The following is a 20,589-nucleotide window of genomic DNA, read 5'->3' as shown; positions in this document are numbered from 1 at the left end:
CATTTGTGTCAGCCCCGAACCACTCTGTCTCATCTTCCTCCTCCAACGCTACTCTATATTTGGATTCGAGGAAGGGGTAATGGGTAGCGAGAAGGAGGGAGAGGTTGCAAGCAAGCTCGGTGAAGACGCACACCTACTTTAAGCTCTCAAGCTTTAGTTGGCATGCGAATGGTGTGTATGCCCCGGCCATAGCGACATGGTTGCCGATTGACTTCCAAATCAACTTTGCCCATAACTAGAGGGGATTTAATAGGAAGTGATCACCGAAGTGATCACCGCACAAAATAGGAAAGGCAACAAACTCTCATCCTCTTTCCCACTCACCTCTAGTGCCATGGTGGTGGGGGAAAGCATCACAAAGATGGTAGCAATGGAAACAATGAGCGAGATGATGAAGAAATGATGGATTGCTACATTGTAATTAGCCTTCGAATTGGGAATCGTCATTTTGGTTAGTGTTTTGAGATCAATCAACTGCAACCACTCTACCTCACTTGCCTCCTCTTCCTCCTCCCTCCTCATCATTGGTGATGCAGATACCTCACCCACCTCTTCTTCTTCCTCTAGTGCTGATGCACATGCAAAGTGATGCTAGAAGAGGTAGAGCGATGCACTACTAATGCATGCCTCACCTCCCTCCTCTTCCTCCTTTGACACCTACACATATGCTTCATCACTCTACCTCATCTTCCTCCTCATCGTCGATGTTCGAATTGATATTGATATAATTGACTATCGTGTTATTATCATTGAACACCACCACAACAACCACCCACTGTGCCATCGTTCATCACTACCATTGAAATTATCTTTTTGTCCATCGTTTTCATATCATTCTTACATGAGCTATCACGTATTGTATCTTATATTAGTAAAGCTGATAACATTAGGATTAGTGAGAGTATATATTTCACTTTCATAATTATAGAGATTTTAATATATTTTTCTAATTTAAAAACTAGAATGCTAAAGTGATCTAATTACAGGAGATAATTTATAATTAGCCTGCCTACTATGGTACCACTCCCTTATGAAGGATCGATAAACATTACCCCTAACATATTACCTTATAGATATGGAGGAATTTCATACATTAATTAATATAAATTATTTATTATAAAATTTTAAAATTATATGGATACGTCAATTCTGATTATTTTAAAATTTATTATCTATTTGTAGTAAAAAAATAAAATTTTTGAAAGAACACTAATTTCACTAAAAAAAACCTTTACTATAGCTAAATATCTTTTTTTTTCCTGCTAAATATTTCTACAAAGTATGCCTTTTCTGAGATTGATATTAAAAAATATTTTTTAATAAAAATATTAATATGTGTGAGATGAAATGAAATGAACTAAGAGATTCTTAAAATTGATAGAGTTATATAAGGTTGATTTGGTATACGATCTGATATATAATAATCCTAATTAATTTGATCAAAATTTATTAATATTCAAAATTTGACATATTATTATACCGAGGTGGACAAATTTTTATATGACAGCCAAAATAAAAAAAAAGATTGAATCAGTCAAACTATAATTTGATTAAATGAAGATGAATTTTCCCACGACAGATAGACACAGGTGCGTAAACTATCTTGTAATAAAAAAGATGAACTTGCAATACGAATATATTGCATGTTTGAAGCCAAGATTATATATTAACTATAACAAAGTTCATGAAAACCAACTGTACGTGCAATATGAATGTAGTAACGAGGGCACAGTTAGAAAGAGGCATATTTCATACCAAGAAGATGAACAAAACCCTTACATTACCTGCAAAATTCTCAGAAAATAATCTTGAAATCTCACATGCATGAAGGATGATAAGGAACATGTTGGTGATCAATCACCATCCGATACCTATCACCATGTGGAGACAACGTAGAAAGAAAAGATCTTACTCACCCTCTTTGCTCTATGGACAATAATCTAATGGAGGTAGTTTGGGCCTATCTCTCCTTCACCTATATGGATAAAACGTTAAAAGGTGATATTGGGATAGATACAAACTATCCTCTCTATATATAAGGAATAAAAGCTGACTCTCGGCATAATCCCGATGGACTTATGATGTGGAAACAAAATTAGATGTGGAATCTGATGAATACGGGGACTCCCTGCGTCGTCACTGCAGACGCACGCTTTATTTCTATAGCAATTCATCGCTGCCTTTGTTGCCCAAGAAGCAGGACAGCAGCTTCCAAGAAGCATCAACCTTTATTATATATACGAACGAAGCCCAGGCGTTGCTGCCTCTCATACCGAAGAAGGGAGAAGAAGAAGAAGACAATGGCAGCGGCGGCAGGAGAAGTGAGGCTGATCGGGGCGTGGCCGAGCCCGTTCGTGCTGCGCCCGAGGGTCGCCCTGAACCTGAAGGGGGTGGAGTACGAGTTCCTGCAGGAGAAGTTCGGGGAGAAGAGCGAGCTGCTTCTGAGATCCAACCCTGTGTACAAGAAGGTCCCCGTCCTCCTCCACCACGACAAGCCCGTCTGCGAGTCGATGATCATCGTGGAGTACGTCGACGGGGCCTGGGCTAATTCCGGCCACGCCATCTTGCCAGCCGACCCCTACGAGCGCGCCCTCCACCGCTTCTGGGCCGTCTACATCGACGACAAGGTTCGCATGCCTCCATCAATTTCTGACCTCTGTTTTCTTGGTCTATAAATTTTCTACGATCATCGACATGAATGATGATGACTGAATCCTCTGCACGCAGTGGTTCCCGTCAATGTTCGGCATCGCAAAGGCTGAAACAGAGGAGGCCGAGGCCGAATCCGCGGAGCAAGCGCGGGCCGGGCTGAAGCTGCTCGAGGAGGCGTTCGAGAAGCTGAGCAAAGGCAAAGCCTTCTTCGGCGGGGACACCATCGGCTACGTCGACATCGCCCTCGGCGCCCACCTGGGGTGGGCGAAGGTGATCGAGCAGATGACCGGCCTCAAGTTGTTCGACGAGGAGAAGACGCCTCTGCTCGCGGTTTGGGCGGAGAGGTTCTGCAACCACGAGGCCGTGAAGGAGGTGATGCCGGAGACGGAGAAGCTGATGGAGTACGCCATGATGCGTCTGGGGAAATAGAAGGAGTCTCCTGAAATTAAAGACAAGGAATCGTGGTTGTCACTTGGAGTGGCTTAAGGATCTCGCTGTTGTGGTGAAATCCGTGGAGAATAATGTCACCGACCGTAGTTTTCTGTGAGGTGGCCTTTTTGTGTTTGCTCATGATGTCAGTGTCGGTGATCAATAAAGGATACCATTGTGTTGGATTCGATGGGCGATCTCCAAAGGTTGCTTTGACTTTTTTGTTCTCGTATATTATCGTCAGCACATAACTACCCATTTTCATGAATTGGGATGGCATTGAGGATGCTTTCGTGACCTCCATAAGTTTTGAGATCAGCAATGGTGGATCAGTGAGAGTTTGGAAGGATAACTGGATAGAATCTGAAGCTTTATCCTCTATGTTCTCCCATCAAAGTTCTTTCACTACTCATCCTAATGCCTGCCTTTGGGTAAAAGCACACAGCACTTGCATTTGCTGCCTTTGGATTAATTGTGCAAACAAGTTGAATATGGATTGGTTGAACTCTGCTCGGCTTGTGGTTTATGTGGAATGAATGAACGCAACAAATACATCTTTCAGCAGCCACACAGTGTCGCAGGCGACTCGGTAATCTTTTTGTCAACTCTTTCTCCTGTTCTATCTGTCCTTCAACTGATTTCGACAAAGTAGGAGACTAATCTCCATCTTTCTTCTAGTAAAAAAGGAACAGCACGCCGCAGAAGATCCTAAATATTGCAAGTGGAAGAAGATTTCTGTGAGAAAGTAGTGGCAGATTGCTGTCGGTCTTCCAAGATTTCATCGCAGAGTTTCTTCTCATTGGTGCGTTGACGTAGCGATGTGAAGGGTCGATGCATGGAGGCGACGTCAAACTTGATTCGGTGAGACAGTTCGTCTAAAAAAACATTTTCAACAGTTCGGGGAGGTGTTGAGTCTTCCATTAGCCATTAGTCAACGCCTTGCCTTGCTCTGCAAGAAGCTCTCCCTACAAGGGCGAACCCGAGTGTGGCTGCCTCTCAACTCGGAGATCCATGGCAACGGCAGAGGGAGTAGAGGTGAAGCTGATCGGGACATGGCCGGGCCCGTTCGTGCTGCGTGCGAGGATCGCGCTGAACCTGAAGGGGGTGGAGTACGAGTTCCTGCACGAGAAGTCTGGGGAGAAGAGTGAGCTGCTTCTGAGATCCAACCCCGTATACAAGAAAATCCCCGTCCTCCTCCACCACGGCAAGCCCATCTGCGAGTCAATGATCATCGTGGAGTACGTCGACGAGGCCTGGCCCGGCGCCGGCCGTGCCATCTTGCCGGCCGACCCCTACGAGCGCGCTCTCCACCGGTTCTGGGCCGCGTACATCGATGACAAGGTACTCATGCTGATCACAGACGGGAGCTTTAAGGTGGCGAGCGCGCTCTCTCCGGTATCCTTACTGCATCGCAGTTGAACCCATCGGGGGCTGCGTTATCGAAGGCGCAGACGGAGGAGGCCAAGGGGGAAGCAGCGGGGCAGGTGATCGCGGGGCTGAAGCTACTGGATGAGGCATTCGGGAGACTGAGCAAAGGAAACGGATTCTTCGGAGGGGACGACATCGGATACGTCGACATCGCCTTGGGGTGCTTCCTGGGGTGGCTGAAGGTCATGGAGAAGACTAGTGGTGTGAAGTTCATCGACGAGGAGAAGATGCCTCTGCTTGCGAGGTGGGCGGAGAGGTTCTGCGCCCACGAGGCAGTGAAGGCGGTGATGCCGGAGCCAGAGAGGTTAGAGGAGTTCGCTAGGAAGCGTGCCGCCGGTGCCAAAACTCCTCCGGCAAACTAAAAAACCTTTAAGATGGCCATTATATATATATATATATATATATATATATATATATATATATATATATATTGTGTGTTGAATAATATATTACACGTATCAATAAAGGATTTCTTTGACAGTAAACATGTTTTTGAAATAAATTTGATATTTTATAAAAAATGTTATTACTATTAAACTTTCATATGATGATGTAATTTTGATAAAAATACTTGTTCACAACCATACTCACCTATGATCATTGGCATATCATCCGTACCTCCTCTATGACCTTCCACTCCCCATGACTCTCAACACTATCGCTATCATCTCGCCCTCGACTAATTATCTAATTCTGTTTTTGTTGCAACCTTCGTTATACTCTTTTATGTCACTACTATCAAATCGTCACTACCACCTCGCTCTCCATTGGTTGCCAAAAGCAAAAGGGGCGACAGTGGTGAAGAGGAAGAGCTCCTTGTCACTAATGAGAAGAGACGGGATAATAATGACTAAGGCGGAGGAGGCGGCTACTTGAAAGCAAGGTGGCTATGGTGGTGGCAATAATTTGTTTTGTAGCTAAAAGCAAGGGTGGTGCGGAAAGATATTTTCATTAAAGTGAAAACAAAGGGTATCGTAAAACCTAATTAGAGAGACAACGTCAGATACATGCCCAACAATAAATATTATTTTAGGTAAAATATAAAAAAATCACTGGAAGAGGAAGACGAACAGAGTTGTGTTAGACAATAAATTTATTTTATCTTAATAAACAAACTCAATTATCAAAATTTTTAAATTAAATATTGGATTTATTATAAGGTCACAAGAGAGATTAGAAGAAAAAAAAGAAAGAAAAGGGAAGCAGGTAGTTGAGGAATATAGGACGAAGCAATACTATGCCTCGATAAAGCCAAGCTCGTACACATTGGATTGTACAACTTATGCGAGACGATAAACTTAACAATGTGGTAAGATAATATTAAATAAGCTTAATTATTTCTTATTTAAAGTTGGCCCATTATAGGGCTAATTATAGATTACTCTATATAGTTGGACTTTTTTAGTGTTCATATCTAGACTTAAAAAATTTATACTGAAATCGTTATAATTATAATAGTGAAATATTTAATCTCATTTATCTTAACATCATCAGCTTTATCGATAGAAGATATAATATGTGACAGCATATACATGAATGACACAAAAACGATATGTAAAAAGGTAATTTCAATGATGGTGGTGAGCTAATTACATATTACCTCTTATAGTTAGACCTCCTTAGCATCATTGTCTTTAGACTTCAAAAATTTATATTGAAATCCCTATGAAAGTGACACATTGAACCCCATTTACCTTAATGTCATCGGTGTTACTAATAGAAGATACAGTACGTGACGACATGTGCTTGAATGACAAGAAAACAATGGGTAAAAAGATAATTTCAATAGTGATGACAAGCTAATTTTGTATTACTCCTTATAGTTAGACCTATTTAGCATCTCGATCCTTATATTTTAAAAATTTATATTACAATCCCTATAGTTATGAAAGTGATACATTTAACCCAATTTACCTTAATGTCATCAGCTTTGTCGATGGAAGATACAACACGTGATACCACATGCATGAATAAATAAAAAACAATGGGCAAAAAGATAATTTCATTAGTAATGACAGATGGTGGCACCATGGGTGATTATTGTGGTAGTGATTAGCGACAATGACATAGTAGTTAACTTTGCTGATGTTGATTCGAACATCGACAATGAGGAGGAAGAGGAGAGAGGTAAGACATTTGTGTTGGCGTCGCACCACTCTACCTCATCTTCCTCCTCCAACGTTGCTCTACATTTGCATCGACGTCAAAGAAGGAAGAGGAGGCAAATGAGACATCTACGTTAGCGACATACTTAAATCCTCGGATGGCGACTTCATCCAGTGGCATGGTGGATTTAAGGAAGGGGTAATGGGTAGCGAGAAGGAGGGAGAGGTTGCGAGCAAGCTCAGTGAAGAGGCGTGTCTACTTCAAGCTCTCCAGCTTTAGTCGACGTGCGAATGACACATATGCCCTGATCATAATGGTGTGGTTGCCTTCTAAATCAACTCTGCCCACAACCGAAGGGGATTCGATCAAATGACAAAGATTGATCACCACACAAAATGAAGGCCCAAACAATATAGATCTGATGACAGGAGAGACAACAAAGTCTCATCCTCCTTCCCGCTCACCTCTGGTGTCATGGTGGTGAGTGAGATGATGAAGAAACAATGGATTACTCTATTGCAGTTAGCCTTCGGATTGGGAATCGCCAATTTAGCTAGTGTTTCAAGATCGATCAACCGTATCCACTCGACCTCACCTACCTCCTCTTCCTCCTCTCTCTTTGTCGTCGGTGACGCAGATGCCTCACCTACCTCTTCTTATTCTTCTAGTGCCGATGCAAATACAAACCAATGTTAGAAGAGGCAGAGTGGTGTACTACTAATGCAGATGCCTCACCTCCCTCCTCTTCCTCCGATGCACTACCTACACCGATGCTTCATCACTCTACCTCCTCTTTCTCTTCATCATCGATGTTTGAATCAATATCGGCTAGGCTAATCATTACATCGTTGTCACCGACCACCACCATAATAGCCACCCATGGTGCCACTGTTCACCACCACCATTGAAATTATGACACTACTATTCGCCACCACCATTGAAATTACTTTTTGTCTATCGCTTTCGTGTCATTCATGCATGAGCTATCACGTGCTGTATCTTCCGTTGGTAAAGATGACGACATTAGGGTAAATAAGATTATATATTTTACTTTCATAACTATAAGAATTTTAATATAAATTTTTTATGTCTAGGAATTGAAATACTAAAAATGTCTCTTATGTAATTAGCCCGCCTATGTACCATTCTCTTATGGAGGATCGATAAACATTACCCCTAACATATTGCTATATTGATATAGAGGAGTTTTATACATTAATTAATATAAATTATTTATAATAAAATTTTAAAATTATATAGATATGTCAATTCTGATTATTTTAAAATTTAAAATTTATTTATTGTAAAAAACTAAAATTTTTGAATGAACACTAATTTCACTAAAAAGAACCTTTACTATAGCTAAATATCTTTTTATTCCCTTCTAAATATTTCTACAAAAGCATGCATTTATTAGATTGACATTAAAAAATATTTTTTTAATAAAACTATTAATATGTGTGAGATGAAAAGAGATGAACTAAGAGATTCTTAAAATTGATAGAGTTATAAAAGGTTGATTTGGTATCTGATCTTCAAATTTTGACATATTATTATCCCGAGGTGGATAAATTTTTATATGACTGAGTCAAAATAAAAAAAGATTGAACCAGTCAAACTATAATTTGATTAAATGAAGATAGATAGACACAGGTAGGTAAGCTATCTTGTAACAAAAAAGATGAACTTGCAATACGAATATATTGCATGTTTGAAGTCCTAAAAGTAAAGATTATATATTAACTACAACAAAGTTCATGAAAACCAACTGTACGTGCAATATGAATATAGTAACGAGGGCACAATTAGGAGGCATATTTCATACCAAGAAGATGAACAAAACCCTTACATTACCTGCAAAATTCTCAAAAAATAATCTTGAAATCTCACATGCATGAAGGATGATAAGGAACATGTTGGTGACCAATCACCATCCGACTATCACCATGTGGAGACAACGTAGAAAAATATCTTAGTCACCCTCTTTGCTCTGTGGACAATAAACCAATAGAGGTAGTTTGGGCCTATCTCTCCTTCATCGGACAAAACGTTAAAAAGTGACATTGGGGTAGGTGAAAACTATCCCCTCTATAGATAAGGAATAAAAGCTAACTCGATATAATCCCGATGGGCTTTTTTTTTTTGAGAAAAATTAATACCCAAAAAGAACCTCGGACTAACTTGAATATTGGAGGGAGAAACTTCTCTCGACATCGATCTTAATACATATGACACTTCGAAGGATCGACTTCCCACCTCGGAGCCACTCCAGAATCACCTACACTCTTATGCTTTCGGGTTTGGACAATATTGGATTGACTCGGACGTCGACGATAATATTTTACAATAATCATGTATTGCACGCGCAAATGATCCATGCACATGTATAATAATAATGTCATTTAGAAATAAGCGAACTGATCCTAATCATTTATGCATGCATCTTATCATTCATTATGTTACAGTTGGTTCACTCGCATACTACTGAAACGTGATGGACAATAAGCATTCATTCATGGCGTTTGATGGTTAATGCAAATAAAAAAAGAAACAACTTTGGAAAGTAAGGAATTTATAGTATGATAGTCATAACTTTCTCACCCTCACAAAGTAGAAAACGGTGTAGAATAGTCATAGATGATTGCTACTAAATAAAAGAACTACAAATTATCATAAGCGAAGAGTGTACGAGAATAAAGGGTAGTAACTTATATATATAATATCCTTAATTTTCTTTGTAAATCAAGATATCTTGGGCAGATATTTGAATTGTTTATTATTTTCCTTGTAATGATTTTTCAGTTACCTCTTTCAAATTTCAACTTTGCGTCATTTATTTCTTGAATTGGTTTAAGAGATTTTAATTAGAGCATAAAAGATGTTTGGTGAAGACGAATGCATTGAGAAGAAAAAGTAGGTGAAGGTCTATGTGCTTTGTGTACAAACATTTGGTGGTAGTCTTTGATTACCATTCGATTCGGCTTGCGGTAGTTCACCGATTTCAAATCAAATTAGACTTAGTCCTCGGTGATTAGGTTTCGATTTTTTATTTTGAAAACTAGGAAGCGATCATTTTGGTTTTAAATCATTTAAATATTTAAAAAATATATATAAATCACGTATACAACTATGGTACAGAGGCTAAAATATTAAATTTAAAATATTGGTTTAAAAATTTTAAAAATTTATTTCTTTATACCAGCTTTACCCATTACAATTATACATCTATTTTTAAAATTTAAAAATAAAATTATTTTTTATATTTTAAATTATTCTTTTTATATTGACATCATTATATTTGTCAATATTTCAATGGACTTAATATAGGTTGATTATAAAGATATTTGATTCCGTAGTCATGGGGTATGAATCACATTTCTCGCTATATATATATATATATATAGGTGGACTTGGTCATTCTTGTCCATGGAAACAAAATTTGATGAAGCCGACAATTATGACGACGTCGCTACAGTAACTTCGAAGAAGCAATCACCCCTTATCCTCTAAACGAAGCCCGGGCGTTGGTTGCCTCTCATACCAAAGAAGGGAGAAGAAGAAGAAGAAGCCAATGGCACCGGGGGCAGGAGAAGTGAGGCTGATCGGGGCGTGGCCGAGCTCCTTCGTGCTGCGCCCCAGGGTCGCCCTGAACCTGAAGGGGGTGGAGTACGAGTTCCTGCAGGAGAAGTTCGGGGAGAAGAGCGAGCTGCTTCTGAGATCTAACCCTGTGTACAAGAAGATCCCCGTCCTCCTCCACCACGACAAGCCCGTCTGCGAGTCGATGATCATCGTGGAGTACGTCGACGGGGCCTGGGCTAATTCCGGCCACGCCATCTTGCCGGCCGACCCCTACGAGCGCGCCCTCCACCGCTTCTGGGCCTTCTACATCGACGACAAGGTTCGCATGCCTCCATCAATTTCTGATCTCTGTTTTCTTGGTCTATAAATTTTCTACGATCATCGACATGAATGATGATGACTGAATCCTCTGCACGCAGTGGTTCCCGTCAATGTTCGGCATCGCAAAGGCTGAAACAGAGGAGGCCAAGGCCGAATCCGCAGAGCAAGCGTGGGCCGGGCTGAAGCTGCTCGAGGAGGCGTTTGAGAAGCTGAGCAAGGGCAAAGCCTTCTTCGGCGGGGACACCATCGGTTACGTCGACATCGCTCTCGGTTCCTACCTGGGATGGGCGAAGGTGATCGAGCAGATGACCGGCCTCAAGTTGTTCGACGAGGAGAAGACGCCTCTGCTCGCGGTTTGGGCGGAGAGGTTCTGCACCCATGAGGCCGTGAAGGAGGTGATGCCGGAGACGGAGAAGCTGATGGAGTTCGCCAAGATGCGTCTGGGGAAATAGAAGGAGTCTCCTGCAAATTAAAGACAAGGAATTGTGGTGGTCACTTGGAGTGGCTTCAGGGTGTCGCTGTTGTGGTGAAATCCGTGGAGAATAATGTCACCGACAGTAGTTTTCTGTGAGGTGGCCTTTTTGTGTTTGCTCATGATGTTGTGTTGGTGATCAATAAAGGATACCACCATCTTGTTGGATTCGATGGGCGATCTCCAAACGTTGCTTTGACGTTTTTGTTCTCATAGGTTATCGTCAGCACACAACGACCGATCTTCCGAATGCCGATGGCGAGGCCAACAACTGCTTTTGACAGCCGCCATTAACGCCGCCATCCGAGCCATATATTTCGATCATTGTCTTGTTCTTATGTCTCACTTCCCAGCGTTAAATACGAAGTCAGACTTTGTTGTGTCACGGTAGAGTTGGAAGAGGAGAAGAGGCAACAGCTACAAGCGGAGAAGAGAGTGACATCTATTTTTAAAGTGGTCTTATTTGTGTGGGGATACTAATGTAAGTACTTATTAAAAAATAAACTAGATGATTAATGATATCTTATCGTTAGATAATAATTCTGTAGTCTTAATTGTATATTTGATCCTTAGACTTAAACATCAAAAGATGTCTTATTTGAATACTCTATTTTTTAATATCAGACTAATATGTATGAAAATTTCGGATCTAGTACAAACGATATTGAGAATGACAGCCAACCTTATAAAGGTAATTGAATATCAATAAAGTATAATCCACTTTTCATATCATGAGAGAAATATTTTGTATGTTCTCACTCATACAAATCTCTAGCCAAGGTCAATCAGATTATGATGAATCCGATAAACATGAGATTTAAATTGAGAGATAAGTTCTCCGGAAGAATCCGACTAAAGTAAGACTCGGAAGGATTCTATATGGGCCTGATAACACCATACCCGGTATATGATCTTTAGGATAGTAGATGGATGATGGACTATTGATATATAATCAATGAGAGCAAACATATCTAGTGGATTAGATCCCTGTACTATTTGAGGATTATGACATAGTGGCCTAGTATGTCAATAGTTGATAAGTTGAATGAATTATTATATGGATAATAATTCACTAAGTCAGAAGAAATTATGACATGTGCAACTCACAACTAGCTCGGTATTGTGCCTAAAGGGTTAGATACATATAATGGATAACATGACGAATAGAGTATTAGATATGAGATATACGATAAGCTCATATTTTAATAGATCCTTGGGAGAGACCAAATAGAACTTATAATTGTTATTGGATAGTGATCTAATATCTATTAAGCTATGGGTAATTGGATAGAGATCTAATACCCAATAAGAAGGATCCATTAGGGTTAATTAAAAGAGACTATAAATAAGAGTTGGGACTTAGTAGGTTATAGGTTGGACCCCTTTTAGTTGCCACCCTCCTCATCTCCTCCCCCCTTCTTCCTCCAGACCACTGGCCTCTCTCTATTGCAAGAGGACAATAAAAGGGATCGATCCCTTCTTGTCTACTACTATGTGGTAGTGTGCAATCGTGAGGAAAGAACATGCTGCACGAGGAGGTACGTCGTTGTAGCATTCATCGTGTCGGTCACCGCTAGAAAGGTGTTTGTGAGAGCTCCTTCATCCATAGACTAGGATCTGTGATCTTTAGGGGATATATGAGTTCTCTTAGGTGAGAATGTCTCACATCCTTTATGCGATTTTTATCGTTTTGAGTTTTACGCTCTCGTTCATCGTACGATGATCTGATAAAATTATTTTGAGAAACTAATTTTTGTTTGTACTTTTCGCTCCACATGTGATACTATCTAAGGTTTTCCAACAAACTGCCTAAGCCACATAGAGGGAGTCAACATAAAAGATGGAATATGAAGAGAAGGCATGAACCTTTTTCTTGGACAGAGGTCATGAACATGAACTCTTATAGAGGTAAGATGGGATCATGTCGTCCGATAGGTCCCTCATTTTGATAGAGTAGACTTATCTTACATGATACTAAAGACGAATGGAGTTTCAAGGCATATGTACCTTATCTTGATGAAGTATTTGACGGAGGAACTAAGGTGACTCAACTTGCGAAGATGAAGTTGGGGCCAAAAGGCCTTGGCATGGCATAAGAGGATGCAGATGTATATTCTCTTGAAGAATATAGCACAATATTATCATTTAAGTTACTATGAAGGAAGTGGTGTATAGTAGATATTGTGTTGGCGAGGGTAGAGACCCATGATCCAAATAATAGTACAATAATTTCAACAAAGTTGATATACTTCGGGAGCTGCTATACGACAAACTATCCTAGAGTTATACTTCCTTCGGGTGTGACCTAAGAGCAGGTGGACGAAGGTCTGCCAAGGGAGTGAACACAATCAAAGATGGCAATGTTACTAGGAGACGACATAGTGTAGCGGATCATGGTGGAACAATTCGAGGTAATACAACACACATGAGATAGGTTCGACGAGGGATTATGTCATATAGAGGTATGATCGAAAGCTATTGAAAGCTCCACATCGATGAACTAAAAAACTTTTAAGATAGCCATTATATATATATATATATACATATATTTGTATTTATGTATATATATATATATATATATGTATATGTATATGTATATATGTATATATGTTTATGTATATATGTATATATATATATATACATATACATATACATATATACATATATATATACATGTATATATATATACATATATATATATATACATATATATATATATATACATATATACATGTATATATATATATACATATATATATACATATATACATGTATATATATATATACATATATATATATATATTCGATATTTTATAAATTCGATATTTATAAAAAAAAAAATTTATTACTATTAAACTTTTAGATGTATCCTTTTTTATCACCTTGATAAAAATATTCCTTCACCACCATTCTCACCTCTGATCATTAGCATATCATCGGTGCATCCTTTCCGAACTTTCACTCCCCCATGACTCAACACTATCACCATCACCTCGCTCTCGATTAATTGTCTACTCCATTTTTGCTACAACCTTCGTTGGACTCTGCGGCACTATTATCAGATTGTCACTACTATCCTGCTCTCCATTGGCTGCCAAAAGCAGAAGAGGTGACATTGGTGAAGATGAAAAGCTCCTGATCGCTAATGAGAAAAGACGAGACAATAATGATGAAGGCGGAGGAGGCGGCTACTCGAGAGCAGGGTGGAAATGGTGTTGACAATAATTTGTTTATAGCTAAGAGCAAGGGTGGTGCCGAAAGATATTTTCGTTAAAGTGATAAAAAAAAGGGGTGTCATAAAAACTAATTAGAGAGACATGATACACACCCAACAATAAATATTATTTTAGTTAAAATATAAAAAAATCACTGGAAGAAGAAGATGAACAGAGTTGGGTTAGACAATAAATTTATTTTATCTTAATAAACAAACTCAATCATCATTTTAAAAATTTTAAATTAAATATTAAATTTATTTTAATGTCATAAGAGAGATTAGAAGAAAGAAAAAGAAAAGGGAAGCAGGTAGCCAAGGAATATAGGACGAGAAGCCAAGCTCTTAAACGTTAGATTGCACAACTTATACGAGAGGACAAACTTAACAATGAGGTAAGATAATATTAGATAAGTTTAATCGTTTCTTATTCAAAGTAGGCCTACAGCTATTTATAGATTACCCTATATAGTTAGACTTTTTAGTATACTTAAAAAATTTATACTGAAATCCTTATAATTATGATAATAAAATATTTAATCTTAGTTATTCTAATGTTATCGATTTTATCGATAGAAGATACGATATATGATAGCATATATATGAATGTCACAAAAATGATAGGTAAAAAGATAATTTCAATGATGGTAGTAGGCTAATTACATATTACCCCTTATAGTTAGACCTCTTTAGTATCTTTGTCTCTAGACTTAAAAAATTTATATTGAAATTTCTATTATTATGAAAGTAACACATTGAATCCCATTTACCATAATGCCGTTGGCTTTATTAATGGAAGATACAATACATGATGACATGTGTATGAATGGCAAGAAAATGATTGCAAAAAGATAATTTCAATAGTGGTGGCATGCTAATTATAGATTACCCCATATAATTAGACTTCTTTAACATCCTGATTCCTATACTTCAAAAATTTATATTAAAATTTTTATAGTTATGAAAGTGAAACATTTAACCCTATTTACCTTAATGCTTCCGGTTTTACCGATGGAAGATACAATATGTGACAGCATGTGTATGAATGACATAAAAACGATTGGCAAAAAGAAAATTTCAATGGTAATGGCGGATGGTGGTGGTTGGCTGTGTCGAGGTTGATTCAAACATCGATGATAAGGAGGAAGAGGAGGGAGGTAAGGTATTTGTGTCGGCCCCGAACCACTCTATCTCATCTTCCACCTCCAACGCTACTCTATATTTGCATTGATGTCGGAGAAGGAAGAAGCGGTAAGTGAGATATTTACATTAGCGTAATACTCAAATCCTTATATGGTCGTTTCTGTTGGGAAGAAACCTGTTAATGCGGAATAATCTTTTCCCTCTTTGTGTATCAAAATGGGTTCCTCATCAAAATACCAACTTGATATCCAAATGAAAATATCAACTAACACAGCATAAACAATAGAGCAAATAATTAATCACACAGTGAGACCAAATCTTTTTAACGTGGAAAACCCAATGTGGGAAAAACCACGGGACCGTAGTCCATCTCAAACTTCCACTATCAATAATAATGATAACAGGTTTACAATAGGTCTTCTCTAGAATAACTAAAGGATCAGAATAACATCAAGATCATAGATCTTGGCTCAAGAATAGCATATCTTCATCATATACGATGGATTTCCTCATAAGAGAATTCTAGGTCTCAAAGAGTGGATATCATAGGAAACTACCTTAGAGAGGGTAAATTGCATATCAACACGTTAGGATTGTAGAGTTTGCTGCAAGGATTCTCCACATAAAATTTGGGCCGAAACTAACAACGTTTGGCTACCGATCGTCAAGCAGAAAAACTCGGAAACCTTACTTTCTCTCTCCATTTCTCTCTCCTCTTTTCTCTGCACGCCACCTCACGCTGCATGCTCTTACTCTAATCTCACCCTAATTTCATTCTCTCTAATCTCCAATTAGTTGATTTCGGCTTATGGCCCAAATTGTCTAAGCCCGCATATGGACTGGACCCAACAGTTTCGTCTAGTGGCACGATGGATTCGAGGAAGGGGTAATGGGTAGCGAGAAGGAGGGAGAGGTTGCAAGCAAGCTCGGTGAAGACGCATGCCTACTTCAAGCTCTCGAGCTTTAGTTGGCATGCGAATGGTGTGTATGCCTCGGCCATAGCGACACGATTGCCGATTGACTTCCAAATCAACTTTGCCCATAACTAGAGGGGATTTAATCAGATGATAAGAAGTGATCACCGCACAAAATAGGAAAGGCAACAAACTCTCATCCTCCTTCCCACTCACCTCTAGTGCCATGGTGGTGGGGGAAAGTATCAGAAAGATGGTAGCAATGGAAACAATGAGCGAGATGATGAAGAAATGATGGATTGCTACATTGTAATTAGCCTTCGAATTGGGAATCGTCATTTTGGCTAGTGTTTTGAGATCAATCAACTGCATCCACTCTACCTCACTTGCCTCCTCTTCCTCCTCCCTCATCATCATTGGTGATGCAGATACCTCACCCGCCTCTTCTTCTTCCTCCAGTGCTGATGCAGATGCAAAGTGATGCTAGAAGAGATAGAGCGATGCACTACTAATGTAGATGTCTCACCTCCCTCTTCTTCCTTCTCTGACACCAACACATATACTTCATCACTCTACCTCATCTTCCTCCTCATCGTCGATGTTCGAATTGATATTGACAATATCGACTATCGTGTTATTATCATTGAACACCACAACAACAACCACCCACTGTGCCATCGTTCATCACCACCATTGAAATTATCTTTTTGTCCATCATTTTCATATCATTCTTACTTGAGCTATCACGTATTGTATCTTATATTGGTAAAGCTGATAACATTAGGATTAGTGAGAGTATATATTTCACTTTCATAATTATAGGGATTTTAATATATTTTTTTTAAATTTAAAAACTAGAATACTAAAGTGATCTAATTACATGAGATAATTTATAATTAGCCCGCCTACTATAGTACCACTCCCTTATGGAGGATCGATAGACATTACCCCTAACATATTGCCTTATTGATATGGAGGAATTTCATACATTAATTAATATAAATTATTTATTATAAAATTTTAAAATTATATGGATACGTCAATTCTGATTATTTTAAAATTTATTATTTATTTGTAGCAAAAAAATAAAATTTTTGAATGAACACTAATTTCACTAAAAAAAACCTTTACTATAGCTAAATATCTTTTTTTTTCCTGCTAAATATTTCTACAAAGTATGCCTTTTTTGAGATTGACATTAAAAAATATTTTTTAATAAAAATATTAATATGTGTGAGATGAAATGAAATGAACTAAGAGATTCTAAAAATTGATAGAGTTAAATAAGGTTGATTTGGTATATGATCTGATATATAATAATCCTAATTAATTTGATCAAAATTTTTTAATATTCAAAATTTGACATATTATTATACCGAGGTGGACAAATTTTTATATGACAGTCAAAATAAAAAAAGATTGAATCAGTCAAACTATAATTTGATTAAATGAAGATGAATTTTCCCCCGATAGATAGACACAGGTGGGTAAACTATCTTGTAATAAAAAAGATGAACTTGCAATACGAATATATTGCATGTTTGAAGCCAAGATTATATATTAACTATAACAAAGTTCATGAAAACCAACTGTACGTGCAATATGAATGTAGTAACGAGGGCGCAGTTAGAATGAGGCATATTTCATACCAAGAAGATGAACAAAACCCTTACATTACCTGCAAAATTCTCAAAAAATAATCTTGAAATCTCACATGCATGAAGGATGATAAGGAACATGTTGGTGATCAATCACCATCCGATACCTATCACCACGTGGAGACAACGTAGAAAGAAAAGATCTTAGTCACCCTCTTTGCTCTATAGACAATAATCCAATGGAGGTAGTTTTGGCCTGTCTCTCCTTCACCTATATGGATAAAACGTTAAAAGGTGACATTGGGGTAGATACAAACTATCCCCTCTATATATAAGGAATAAAAGCTGACTCTCGGCATAATCCCGATGGACTTTTTTTTTTTTTTGAGAAAAATCAATACCCAAAAAGAATCTCGGACTAACTTGAATGTTAGAGGGACCGAGTCAGGAAACTTCTCTCAACATTGGTCTTAGTACATGTAACACTTCGGAGGATCGACTTCCCACCTCGGAGCCACTCCAGAATCACCTACACTCTTAAGTTTTCGGGTTTGGACAATATCAGGTTGACTCGGACGTCGACGACGAAATCCCCTAACAAAGGACAAGCAAATTTAACAAGTTTTAATTACAAGAAAAAAAAGATTTTACAATAATCATGTATTGCACGCGCAAATGATCCATGCACATGCATAATAATAATGTCATTTAGAAAGAAGCGAATTGATCCTAATCATTTATACATGCATCTTATCATTCATTATGTTACAGTTGGTTCACTCACATACGATTGAAAGATAATGGACAATAACCATTCAGTCATAACTTTCTCACCCTCACAAAGTAGAAAAGGGTGTAGAATAGTCATAGATGATTGCTACTAAATAAACGAAATACAAATTATCATAAGCGAAGAGTGTACGAGAATAAAGGGTCGTAACTTATATATAATATATCCTTAATTTTCTTCAGAAATCAAGATATCTTGGGCAGATATTTGATTTGTTTATTATTTTCCTTGTAATGATTTTTTCAGTTACCTCTTTCAAATTTCAACTTTGCGTCATTTATTTCTTGAGTTGGTTTAAGAGATTTTAATTAGAGCATAAAATATATTTGGTGAAGACGAATGCATTAAGAAAAAGTAGGTGAAGGTGTATGTACTTTGTGTACAAACATTTGGTGGTTGTCTTTGATTACCATTCGATTCGGCTTGCGGTAGTTCACCGATTTCAAATCAAATTAGAATTAGTCCTATGTTTCGATTTTTTATTTTGAAAACTAGGAAACGATCGTTTGGTCAAACATGGAGTCAAAAGTTCTACTTTGTTCATGGAAACAAAATTAGATGTGTAATATGATGAATACGGGGACTCCCTGCGTCGTCACTGCAGACGCACGCTTTATTTCTATAGCAATTCATCGCTGCCTTTGTTGCCCAAGAAGCAGGACAGCAGCTTCCAAGAAGCATCAACCTTTATTATATATACGAACGAAGCCCAGGCGTTGCTGCCTCTCATACCGAAGAAGGGAGAAGAAGAAGAAGACAATGGCAGCGGCAGCAGGAGAAGTGAGGCTGATCGGGTGGTGGCCGAGCCCGTTCGTGCTGCGCCCGAGGGTCGCCCTGAACCTGAAGGGGGTGGTGTACGAGTTCCTGCAGGAGAAGATCGGGGAGAAGAGCGAGCTGCTTCTGAGATCCAACCCTGTGTACAAGAAGGTCCCCGTCCTCCTCCACCACGACAAGCCCGTCTGCGAGTCGATGATCATCGTGGAGTACGTCGACGGGGCCTGGGCTAATTCCGGGCACGCCATCTTGCCGGCCGACCCCTACGAGCGCGCCCTCCACCGCTTCTGGGCCGTCTACATCGACGACAAGGTTCGCATGCCTCCATCAATTTCTGACCTATGTTTTCTTGGTCTATAAATTTTCTACGATCATCGACATGAATGATGATGACTGAATCCTCTGCACGCAGTGGTTCCCGTCAATGTTCGGCATCGCAAAGGCTGAAACAGAGGTGGCCGAGGCCGAATCCGCAGAGCAAGCGTGGGCCGGGCTGAAGCTGCTCGAGGAGGCGTTTGAGAAGCTGAGCAAGGGCAAAGCCTTCTTCGGCGGGGACACCATCGGTTACGTCGACATCGCTCTCGGTTCCTACCTGGGATGGGCGAAGGTGATCGAGCAGATGACCGGCCTCAAGTTGTTCGACGAGGAGAAGACGCCTCTGCTCGCGGTTTGGGCGGAGAGGTTCTGCACCCATGAGGCCGTGAAGGAAGTGATGCCGGAGACGGAGAAGCTGATGGAGTTCGCCAAGATGCGTCTGGGGAAATAGAAGGAGTCTCCTGCAAATTAAAGACAAGGAATCGTGGTGGTCACTTGGAGTGGCTTCAGGTGTCGCTGTTGTGGTAAAATCCGTGGAGAATAATGTCACCGACAGTAGTTTTCTGTGAGGTGGCCTTTTTGTGTTTGCTCATGATGTTGTGTTGGTGATCAATAAAGGATACCATCTTGTTGGATTCGATGGGCGATCTCCAAACGTTGCTTTGACGTTTTTGTTCTCATAGGTTATCGTCAGCACACAACTACCGATCTTCCGAATGCCGATGGCGAGGCCGACAACTGCTTTTGACAGCCGCCATTAACGCCGCCATCCGAGCCATATATTTCGATCATTGTCTTGATCTTATGTCTCACTTCCCACCGTTAAATACGAAGTCAGACTTTGTTGTGTCACG

General features: G+C 39.2%; 4 protein-coding genes across 4 annotated transcripts; all 4 read left to right on the top strand.

The window, feature by feature from the left end:
* Positions 1-2,245: 2,245 nt before the first annotated feature.
* Positions 2,246-3,271, top strand: LOC135628790 (glutathione S-transferase U17-like). The gene is made up of 2 exons (XM_065135698.1): positions 2,246-2,627; positions 2,728-3,271. The coding sequence occupies exons 1-2, from the start codon at positions 2,301-2,303 to the stop codon at positions 3,079-3,081; spliced, it is 681 nt and encodes a 226-aa protein (XP_064991770.1). The 5' UTR covers positions 2,246-2,300; the 3' UTR covers positions 3,082-3,271.
* A 323-nt stretch (positions 3,272-3,594) lies between these two features.
* On the top strand, positions 3,595-4,916 carry LOC135628199 (glutathione S-transferase U17-like). Its single transcript, XM_065134751.1, has 2 exons — positions 3,595-4,422; positions 4,497-4,916. Exons 1-2 carry the CDS (start codon positions 4,093-4,095, stop codon positions 4,869-4,871), a joined length of 705 nt encoding a protein of 234 aa, XP_064990823.1. The 5' UTR covers positions 3,595-4,092; the 3' UTR covers positions 4,872-4,916.
* A 5,142-nt stretch (positions 4,917-10,058) lies between these two features.
* LOC135628200 (glutathione S-transferase U17-like) lies at positions 10,059-11,160 on the top strand. Its single transcript, XM_065134752.1, has 2 exons — positions 10,059-10,513; positions 10,614-11,160. The coding sequence occupies exons 1-2, from the start codon at positions 10,187-10,189 to the stop codon at positions 10,965-10,967; spliced, it is 681 nt and encodes a 226-aa protein (XP_064990824.1). The 5' UTR covers positions 10,059-10,186; the 3' UTR covers positions 10,968-11,160.
* An 8,200-nt stretch (positions 11,161-19,360) lies between these two features.
* Positions 19,361-20,375, top strand: LOC135629126 (glutathione S-transferase U17-like). Its single transcript, XM_065136304.1, has 2 exons — positions 19,361-19,732; positions 19,833-20,375. The coding sequence occupies exons 1-2, from the start codon at positions 19,406-19,408 to the stop codon at positions 20,184-20,186; spliced, it is 681 nt and encodes a 226-aa protein (XP_064992376.1). The 5' UTR covers positions 19,361-19,405; the 3' UTR covers positions 20,187-20,375.
* The last annotated feature ends 214 nt before the right edge of the window (positions 20,376-20,589 follow it).

This window comes from Musa acuminata, chromosome BXJ3-1, assembly GCF_036884655.1.
Source record: "Musa acuminata AAA Group cultivar baxijiao chromosome BXJ3-1, Cavendish_Baxijiao_AAA, whole genome shotgun sequence".
In the NCBI taxonomy this organism is placed as follows: Eukaryota; Viridiplantae; Streptophyta; class Magnoliopsida; order Zingiberales; family Musaceae; genus Musa; species Musa acuminata.
Note: the sequence above shows the minus strand (reverse complement) of the source record. Positions and strands in the feature narration are given on the sequence as shown.

Coding starts and splice junctions, on each gene's coding strand:
- LOC135628790 (XM_065135698.1), top strand. CDS start 2,301: ATGGCAGCGGCGGCAGGAGAAGTGAGGCTGATCGGGGCGTGGCCGAGC. Junction 2,628..2,727: donor CCGTCTACATCGACGACAAG/GTTCGCATGCCT, acceptor CTCTGCACGCAG/TGGTTCCCGTCAATGTTCGG.
- LOC135628199 (XM_065134751.1), top strand. CDS start 4,093: ATGGCAACGGCAGAGGGAGTAGAGGTGAAGCTGATCGGGACATGGCCG. Junction 4,423..4,496: donor CCGCGTACATCGATGACAAG/GTACTCATGCTG, acceptor ACTGCATCGCAG/TTGAACCCATCGGGGGCTGC.
- LOC135628200 (XM_065134752.1), top strand. CDS start 10,187: ATGGCACCGGGGGCAGGAGAAGTGAGGCTGATCGGGGCGTGGCCGAGC. Junction 10,514..10,613: donor CCTTCTACATCGACGACAAG/GTTCGCATGCCT, acceptor CTCTGCACGCAG/TGGTTCCCGTCAATGTTCGG.
- LOC135629126 (XM_065136304.1), top strand. CDS start 19,406: ATGGCAGCGGCAGCAGGAGAAGTGAGGCTGATCGGGTGGTGGCCGAGC. Junction 19,733..19,832: donor CCGTCTACATCGACGACAAG/GTTCGCATGCCT, acceptor CTCTGCACGCAG/TGGTTCCCGTCAATGTTCGG.